The sequence below is a fragment of the Lacerta agilis genome, chromosome 8, assembly GCF_009819535.1.
Source record: "Lacerta agilis isolate rLacAgi1 chromosome 8, rLacAgi1.pri, whole genome shotgun sequence".
NCBI lineage: Eukaryota > Metazoa > Chordata > Lepidosauria > Squamata > Lacertidae > Lacerta > Lacerta agilis.
In genome coordinates, this window is record NC_046319.1 from 76,297,821 (window position 1) to 76,307,774 (window position 9,954).

The 9,954-nt window shown below is 45.3% G+C and overlaps 1 protein-coding gene across 2 annotated transcripts; it reads right to left on the minus strand.

Moving 5' to 3' along the window:
• Positions 1–537: 537 nt before the first annotated feature.
• On the minus strand, positions 538–6,009 carry LOC117051760 (histone H3.3A). 2 transcript variants are annotated; one of them, XM_033158410.1, is made up of 4 exons: positions 5,856–6,009; positions 2,195–2,350; positions 1,763–1,916; positions 538–669 (listed from the first exon to the last, which is right to left on the minus strand). In XM_033158410.1, the coding sequence occupies exons 2-4, from the start codon at positions 2,320–2,322 to the stop codon at positions 541–543; spliced, it is 411 nt and encodes a 136-aa protein (XP_033014301.1). In that variant the 5' UTR covers positions 2,323–2,350; positions 5,856–6,009; the 3' UTR covers positions 538–540. The 2 variants fall into 2 exon arrangements, with proteins under 2 accessions (XP_033014301.1, XP_033014300.1); XM_033158409.1 differs by having other exon boundaries at positions 2,195–2,353; positions 5,856–5,995.
• Positions 6,010–9,954: the final 3,945 nt, after the last annotated feature.

Genomic DNA, 9,954 nt, shown 5'->3' on the forward strand with positions numbered 1-9,954 from the left:
TAGTCCCTATTGGTACAAAGGTCAGAGTCACAGACACAAGACACATGGAAAATAAGGGGGGAGGGATTTAGAAAGCAATCCTTGCCTAGATGAAAATAAAAAAGACTAACAAAAGAAAAAGAGTGTAGTGCTCTTTGCAGATATTTTACAGACCGGAGACCAAAAGCTCTTTATCATTGAAATGCCTATTATCTACTTAAAGTTGTGTGTACAAAACCAGATATTTCAAAAGTGTCCCCTGTTGGGTTTTTATTTAATTTTTTTTGCAATTCTGAAAAAAAAATACAAAAAACAACATCCAGAAGTTTTGCAGGTTTCAAAGGACTTTTTTTTTTTTTTGCTCGTACATGATGAATAGGAATCAAGTCTTGGAGAGATACTACAATAGATTATCTAACATTTTCTCACATGTCCTAGCCACTACAAACAGGAGTGGGGGGGGGAATAAAACCTGGAGTGTATTCTAAGTACACTGCACAAGCAGGGGTGGGGCTGCCTGAGGAGGGGCATAAATGTTAGAAGGGGGAGGGGGAGGAGAACTTAAGCCCTTTCGCCACGGATGCGGCGAGCCAGCTGTATGTCTTTTGGCATGATGGTGACCCGCTTGGCATGGATGGCACACAGGTTGGTGTCCTCAAACAGACCCACAAGATACGCCTCGCTGGCTTCCTATCGAGACAAGGAAATTCAAAAACAGAGTAAAAATAATGGAACTGCTTTGTAGGGAACAGTTCTGAAGTGCACAAGCATGGAGGAGGGGGGCGGATACAAAACACAAGCATCAAGGTCTTGCAACAGATTATACTGCTCTCTGTGTGTGTTGACATACTCATGGATTTCAAAATGCTAGCAAAATGCTCCGATCACAGACATTACTTGCGTGCTGAAGGGATACATGCAATTCAATTCCCTTGGAATTTTTGGAACCCTGGAGAAAGGAGCATCGCCAGATGGAACAGGCAAAAGGGGCGGGAGAGAAATATTGAGAACATCTTATTCACACCCAAAGCTCTCAGGAGGAGGAGGCGCTGCCACACTCTTGTCTCAATTTCATCGTTGACAGCAACACTTACCTTCTTTTTAAAGAAGTGGAAGTACCTCACTTGCTACGGCAGAAGCTGTTCCTCACTTACTTTCAACCACAGATGGTTGCTGCCAGAACAAGCATGACCTCCAAAGGAGGAGGAGGAAGAAGACTGGAAGGGAGGGTGTGACAGCTCCTGCTCATTTCTCTTCTCCAATCCTGCCTCAGCCCATGTAATAGTTTCAACAGTGGCGGGGAACCTGTGGCTCCCCAGATGTTGCTGAACTACAACTCCCAACATCCTTGGCCACATTGGCTGCAGCTGAGGGGAGCTGGGTGTCCAAGAGAATCTGAATCAGCACAGGTTCCCCACCCCCTCTTTATCAACTGAGGCAGAAAGCACCTTTCCAAAACTCCAGCACAGCAGAGAGAAGCACAACACATCCCCTACAACAACTCTGCTAGGGCACAAGTCTCCAGCTCACAGCTAACATGTCCAATGGATGCAGCTTATGAATTCAGAAGGTGACAATGGTGGAAGTGTCTGAGGGAACTTCAATAAATATCAAGCAGCTCAAGAGAATAGTCTGAGGGCACGTGACACAGCTTGTGCTGCAAAAAGCAAGCAAGGGGTTCTTTTTGGCCTTTAAACAACTCCCAGAAAGGAGCAGCCCTCTGGAACCAGACCTTGCCTTCAGGACGAAGAAGGGAGAGGCAACAAGGAGACGGGGCACAAACCTGCAGAGCTCCGATGGCAGCACTCTGGAACCGCAGGTCTGTCTTGAAGTCCTGAGCGATTTCACGAACCAGACGCTGGAATGGCAACTTGCGGATCAGCAATTCTGTGGATTTCTGGTACCGCCGGATCTCTCGCAGTGCCACAGTGCCAGGCCTGGGAGAAATTATAGGGAAATAGTTGTCATCTCCCTCCAACCTTGCTAACACAGCCAGAAGTCATGAGGATGGAGGGAAACAGGGTACAGAAACTGAGCAGCGACCCCTCCTTCCCAAATCCCCAGCACCATGACAACTTTGGAGAGCAGTTTTACTTGATGCTGGGGGCTGACCAGATTGTAGGCTTGAGAGCAGTTGCCTGGCTTCTCTGTGCCCCCCACCCCACCCCGTACTAGCCAAAAAACTGAGCTGCTATCAAGTGCCTGTTCCAAATACCTGTAACGGTGAGGTTTCTTCACTCCACCAGTGGACGGTGCACTTTTCCGGGCGGCTTTGGTGGCCAGCTGCTTTCGAGGAGCTTTCCCGCCAGTGGATTTACGGGCAGTCTGCTTAGTACGGGCCATCCTGGGTGGTCCTTAAGCTGCAAGAAACCTGCTAAGGGAATGGAGTGCAGCTCAGTTTATGGGGAAATGGGGACACTTTTGATAGCTCTGTGTCCAATTTGCACTGTAAGGAACTACACACTAGCAACTCTGGGGCCTTGGGCTCAGTTTACAAACCCCATTTCATGGTAAAAACATCTATGAACAGAATATATTTATAAAAGGGGGGCTCTAGATTTTCAATGAACATTCCCCGAAACCAGAAAGCACAACCCTGTCAATAACAGAAGCTAGGTTTTGGAAGGAACCTAATGGGTTATCCATAGCAGCACCCCAGAACAACCACCTGCTGTATATATGACTCCTCAATTTTGTCCAAAAGCTTGATACATCATCTTCATGCATAGCTTCTTTAAGCAATTCAGCTGCCATATTCAGCTGTCTGAACCAATTCAGTTTGGCTATCAAGCCGGCACAGTAGACAGCATCAAGAGAACTGCTGAAGCTTTAGCAGATGGACACGACATGCCGAGCCCCACTTTCTCTGGAAACTTATTTCAACACCTGATAAAGTCCTAAAATTAAAATATTTACATGATGCATTACCTATATCTACTTTTTTGTCATTTCATCTGAGACACATCTGCATTTAACAGTTTAAAGAGCAGGAGCCTAAAGTTCACTTGCATAGAAAGATGAAGTGTGCGACAAATATAAAGTTTTACACTAGCAGTAAAGTAGTTCTTGCTGTCTACACCGACACCACAGTAGGAAGTGAACTACTCCTGTTTACTTGTATCTGTACCGTGGGCCAGATCATGTGCACATGTGAGCCTGAGATTTCCAGCGTCTGTACATGCACAGACACGTTTTCTGGCACCACAGAAGTGAGTCCCTGCGCCGCGCCAGTTTAGCGCAGCGTGCGAGCGGGCAAATCAGTTCAGGGGCGGCTCGTGGGCCAGTCAAACGACCTCCACGGGCCACTTCTGGCCCAAGGGCCTTAGGTTGGTGACCCCTGATATATTCCCTCCGTTTCACCCTTTCTGTCCATACACACTGCTCCACAGACTTTTCTCTCTGCTCCTCCTCCTTAAAAAAAATCAAGCAGGCACCAGCTAACATAAGACTGCAATCCTATACTTGGAAGTAAGTCTCATGGAACTCAACCAATCTTACTTCTGAGAATGCACAGATAGGCTTACACGGTAAAAACCAGAAGGCCCAAGAAATGCATGTGCCATATTTTAATACAGAGAATTACTTTAATACAGAGCATTAATTTCCAGAGTTATTAATTTCCAGGGGTCTGTTGCAGCAAAACAATAATCTTGTGGCACCCTAAAGGCTTATGGTTGCAGGTATTGCTAGTCCTACTCAGAGTAGGCTCAATGAAATTAATGGATATGACTAACATGGGTTTATTATTTCTTAAGGTACCTTATTTATGTGATTGCAAGCTGTTTCAAATTGTTTTTAATGTTGTGTTTTAATTGGTGTAACCTGCCCTAGGACCTGAGAGTGAAGGGCGGGTAATAAACTATAATAATAATGAATTTTAATCGGTCTACTCTGGGTGGAACTTAGTTGGATACAACTCTTAGAAATTATTATGGCAGAAACTTTCATGGCATTAGAATTCACTTTATTGGATGCAGTAACTTTTCCCAGTAGGAAAAGGTGAGAGAAAAGTCAGCAGAAAAACAACTTAAGACAACACTTCCTAGCTTCCTAATTCTGGGAGAGAGTAAAAACTAGCAAGGATGCAGTATTGGAGAGGGAAACACTGTATGATCAGACTAATCAAATGGCAGGTGTTATTCTAGTCCACAGTAATGCCTCTGAATCAGAATCTGGTTCTGTAACATTGCTGGCATTCACTATTCCACAATGAACAATTACTGGGTGTGAGAATGTGGATGTTTTGTAGAAGCCATGCTTCCTTGCTCATATCTCAGTTCTATTCTGGATTCAAAACTCTACCTTCACTGCTAGCAATAAAAAGTAACATCAAACATGCTGAATTCAAAGAGCTTCCTAAACTCTCTCTAGTATTTGTAAAGCAATCTCACAAATATAAGTAAAGACCACAAAACAACATAAAAACCTTAACAACAACCAATGTTACAATATTATTTTTATAATTCAACATTCTCTGGGGTGAAAAAATCTATCAAAATGCAAAAGCAAATTTATAATTTTTTAATTTCTAAAATACCTGAGGGGTGGAGAACCTAGCAAAACCAACTGTTTCGCCTTCAAGTGTATGTGTGTGTGTGTGAGAGAGAGAGTGTACAGTATTGTGTGAACAGTAGTGAGAGAACACTGCACCTGGCTCAAAGTGGAAGGCTTGCTTCTATGTAAACTTGCTCAGGATTGCACTATATCCGTAACTTCCATTACAACTTACAAACAGCTTTAAAATCCTAGACACATACTGCATCTAGAGACCAAGCCTTATGAGGAATCCTGGAAAAGAGGAGACTGAGAAGAGATTCTATAGCCATCTTCAAATATATTAAGGGCTGCAACATGGAAGATGAAGCAAGCTTGCTATATCCTGCTTTGGATGGCAGGACTCCAACCAATGGCATCAAGTTAAATAAGAAAGGAGATTTCAACTAAACATCAGAAAAAAACTTTCTGGCAGTAAGAGCAGTTTGACAGTGGAACAGTCACCCCCTGGCCTGGATGAGGGCAGACTGAGGTTGTTGGGGCAGTTCCCCATTCACCCTAAATGGACCAGTCTCCACAGCTGATTCTGTAAAACCTAACTTTAGAAAACCAGAGTTAGCAGCAAGGCCAAAGAAAAGGAAACGCCTGTCATCATTAGGTGGTCCTGGCAAACAGAAGAGGCAGTTGTCATGGTAACCACAGCCCCCCACACCTCGTAGTGGTGGGTGGGGAGCACGTGCAATATCATTAGGAAAGGGGAGGGGGGGTTGTTTGTTCACGGGGAGGGGCTGCCATGACCTTTGGGAACAGGAAGCATTGGGGCGGCTACATAGCCAGGACACCTGGGGAACACCTATGAGCCACACCGCAAATGGACTATACGCCCCAGGAGCCTTTGCGGAGAACGCTTCCTCGTATTGGCTGCCCGGAGTCAGGTGGCACAAAAGCACTCCCCCCGCCCCCAGGCCGCAGAAGCCTTTCTTCCCGACTGGCCAGCGCGCGGCCGGCCAATTGGTTTGTAACCCGGGAGAGCAAAAGGGGGAGGGGGAGGGCACAGAATCTCCGAAAAATGCTCCTCGGCGATTGACACCGGGTGCCGACCAATCCCACCCCGAGCTCCCTCAGAGTTTTCGGGCCTATCAGCGAAGCGGCCGTCACCCTCGCTCTTTCAGCCAATAGGCGGCGAGATGCAGACGGAAGGCGGGACTTGGCGTATAAGCGTTGGCGTGTGTGTGGGGGGGAGAGAAATGAAGGAGCGAAGGCATCGCCTCAGACGACCTCGGTTTCCAGTTGCCCCCCTTTTATTCCCTCCCCCACCCAGCAGGACAAGAGCGCGCGGGAAGCGGGGGTCGGCCGGCGGCCCCTCGCGGCGTTTTCGTTACCTGAGCTGTACGCCTCGCGCTTCAGCGGCCGTTGGTGCCGTTTGGTCGTCCCGCGGCGGCGCTCGCGCTGCTCTCCGCTCCCTTCCCGCTTTTCCCGCCAGCCCCAACAGAAAATGGCGGGTTCCAGGGCCAGGCTATTTAACCATCATGCAACGGGGCTGGAGCGGGGTGGGGGAGGGGGAGGAAACGGGTAGAAGAAGCGGCGGGTCGGCTGAGGTGAACGAGGCTCCTTGGGAGCCATCTTGCGCACCTTGCCAACGCCTCAGTGAGGCCCTCTCCGCCTCTGCTGCCGCACGGAGAGCCCCAGAAAGTGAAAGCCATGAAACGCCAGGGTTTTCTTTCACATTACACATATCGCAAATATCTAGCCGTCGTTTGAAAGAAGCTGCTCTGGTGCAGACTATAGACAGGACTAAATTGTGCCAAAAGCAATGTGTTTTAATGGAGCTGTGCCCATGCTCCGTTCTTACAGAATGGCTGGTTTACATGCGAGTCAAACTGAGTCTCTCTTGCACGTGGTTCTGAAATAATCGCCTCAACGCGTTTTGTAACAAAAAATCAGCACCCCTCTAATAACATCAAAGGAATGCGAACTTCAGTTGTGCAGAATTAGGCCTACGTGAATCACGTTAACAGCAACTTAAAATATTTTTTGTTGCAGCATGGCTAAGTGATCACTCATTGTTCACAATTGTCATCGTGATCTCAAATCATAATTTGATTTCCATAGGATCCTCACCACAGACTCCATGGAATCCTAAATGGATTCTGTGCCATGTGGAAAGAGAGACTAAAACTGTACACTAGTGAACTTACCATATGTAATTGGACATCATGCATGTTTCCTCAGGAATAAACTTTGTGCTTTTAGGCAATTCAAATCTTTTGTTGCTGTCCGTTCTAGCCTTTGTTACAGGTAGGTAGCTGTGCTGGTCCGCCATAGTCAAAACAAAATAAAAATAAAAAACAAAATATACATAACAAAGCCATCTTTAGCCATCTCACCCCTTGCCTTTCCCTGCAAGACTAATTGCAGCCGTTTAGAGTCGTCAACAGGTTTTCCACACTTATCAGCCTATCACCCATTCCCACCACCCTTCTGAGTAATACCCCTCCCCACTCCCCCACTATATTTAAGGATCTGGTGACTTCCGTTTCAGTGTATCTGAAGAAGTGTGCATGCACACGAAAGCTCATACCAGGAACAAACTCAGTTGGTCTCTAAGGTGCTACTAGAAAGACCCTTATACAGTATATAGTGAGAGAGTGGGGAGGGTTATTACTCAGAAGGGTGGTGGGAATGGGTGATTGGCAAGGGGTGAGAAGGCTGTCAGGTATAATGAGATAAGAATCCAATGTCTTTGTTCAGACCAGGTCTCTCCATGGTTTTAAGTGTGGTAATGAGTTGCAATTCAGCAACTTCTCTTTCCAGTCTATTTCTGAAATTCCTTTTTAATAAGACAGCTACTTTGAGATCTTGTATAGAATGTCCTGGGAGATTGAAGTGTTCTCCTACTGGTTTCTCTGTCTTGTGATTCCTGATACCACATTTATGTCCATTTATCCTTTGGCGTAGGGTTTGGCCTGTTTGTCCAATATAGAGAGCTGAAGGGCACTGTTGGCATTTGATGGTATACACAATATGAACAATTAAATAGTCCTGAGATGGTGTTTGATGTTGTTGGGCCCAGTAATGGTGTTGTCCGGGTGTATGTGGCAGCAAAGCTGGCATCTGGGTTTATTGCAGGCTCTGGTACCAGTGTCCATTTTAAGTCCTGTTGTATTATTGTGGGTGAGGAGTTGTTTAAGATTGGGTGGCTGTCTGTAGGCGATGAAAGGTCTTCCTCCCAGAGGTTGAGAAAGAGAACTGTCATTGTCTAGGAGAGGTTGTAGATCTCTGATGATGCGTTGTACTGTTTTAACTTGCGAACTGTATGTGATTACTAGTGGTGTTCTGTTATTTTCTTTTTTGGGTCTGTCTTGCAGCAAGTTCTCTCTGGGTATCAGTCTGGCTCTGTTGATCTGTTTAACTTCATCAGGCGGATATTTTAGTTCTAAAAGGTTTGCTGTAGATCTCTTAGGTGAGAGTCTCTGTCTGTAGAGTTGGAACAGATGCGGTTGTAACATAGGGCCTGGCTATATACAATGGATTGTTTGGTATGTTTGGGATGGTAGCTAGAGGCATGTAGATGTTTGTCGGTCAGTTGGTTTACAGTATAAGGTGGTGTCTATGTGTCCATCCTGTATTTTTATAGTAGTGTCCAAAAAATGTATTTCTTGCATAATTGGTTCATTGTTAGGTTGATGGTGGGGTGAAAGTCATTGAATGTCTGGTGGAAGGTGTCCAGGGTCTGTTGACCATGTGTCCAGTCGATAATAAAAATATTGTCAATGTATCGCAGGTACAAGAGAGGTTTGAGAGGGTAGTTGTTTAGGAAACATTGTTCTAAATCTGCCATGAAGATGTTGGCATACTGTGGGGCCATGCGGGTACCCATTGCTGACATTGCCTACAGAGGATGCCTCTCACAGCTGCAACAAACCTACCATTAAAATTATGGACTGGTCATTTCTTCGTCAGAGGGCAAACAGGCAAATTTAGCAGGGGATCAAATACTTCCCCCCCCCTCACTGTAGCTCTTAATGTCAGAAAGTTTTTTCCTGATGTTTAGTTGGAATCTCCTTATCGCTTGTATCCTTCAATTCAGGCCCTACTCTCTGGAGCAGCAGAAAATATGCTTGTTCCCTCTTCCATGTAATAGCCCTTGAGATGGATGGTTATCATGTCTCCTCTTTTCTGGACTAAACATACCCAGCTCATTCAACCATTCCTCCTAAGGCTTGGGTTTCCAGACCCTTGATCATCTTGGTCCCTTCCTCTGCACATGTTCCACCTTGCCAACATCCTTCTTAAATTTATTGCTACTTGTTGCATGCTTCACACAGAGCAAGGAAATTAACTTGTAAAAAAGGGCTAGCTACTGTGTAGAGGATTCTTTTTTAGACGAGAGAGGAAAGACTTGGCAACTGCCCAAGGCAGTTCTCCGCCTCAACATTTGCAATGTCTGGTTCAAATATTTTTCATCTAATTTGAGGGTTGCGAGGAGCAATGTTGGACCCCTGCCAAATGTCTCAATGTGTAACAGATACTTGGATGATCCCTGGTGGATGTTAGCTGTAAACAGTGAGCAAAACCAAAACTATCAAAAGCCACTGTGGGCCAACAGCAGCAGTAGGGATGGAATTATACAGTGCCACTATTTTCATAAGATATCCACCCAAGCCCCTATTGATCAGTGCAAACTATTCTAAATGAGCCCAATAACTGCTTTTTTCAGTACAGAATTCTACATAAGCAACAAAGCTGACTAGTTTCCTGCTTTTGCCTGACGTTGGCCTGAGAATGTTTGGTACGGATTGCTTGTGTCAATGTTTTAAACTATGAACTATCCTGAGATTTACAGATGAAGGGCACTATACAAATTTAATAATAACAGCTTGCTCTCTCACCCCTGTGACCACTATCTCAAGTTTATGACACACAGCTCTCTACAGATCACTGTGAAAAGACCGTGCACATCTATTGAAACGCCCCTGAACTATATAGTCCATTGCGCTCTCGTAACAGCTACTATTTTTAAAACTAAATGCTATGCTTTGTTTCCCATTTCTATGCTGTGTCTTGTTGGGTCCTGGAACTTTTCCCACATGCCTTATCAAGTCTGGCCCCCCTTGCAATTCTCTCATCCCATGACTTCCTGTTGAAGTTCAGTGCCCTCTGCACAGCAGCCATGCCTGTACAGAGAACAGTAAGCTAGAGGTTTCCAACAAAATCTGGAAGGCTGTAGGTTTATCAACAGTTTCCATCTTTTCATTGGGCATGCTGGCTGGGACAGATGGGAGCTGGAATTCAACGGCACCTGGAGGGCCAGATTCCTCATTTCTTTTTCCCCAGTATATTTTTTATTACATGTTTCAAACATTTTCACAATAATCTTCATAACAATTAAATTGTTTCATAAATCGACTTCCCACCCCACCTCGTGTTTTTACTCAAACCTTTTCTACTGTGATATCTCTTTATTACAAAATGTTTCTC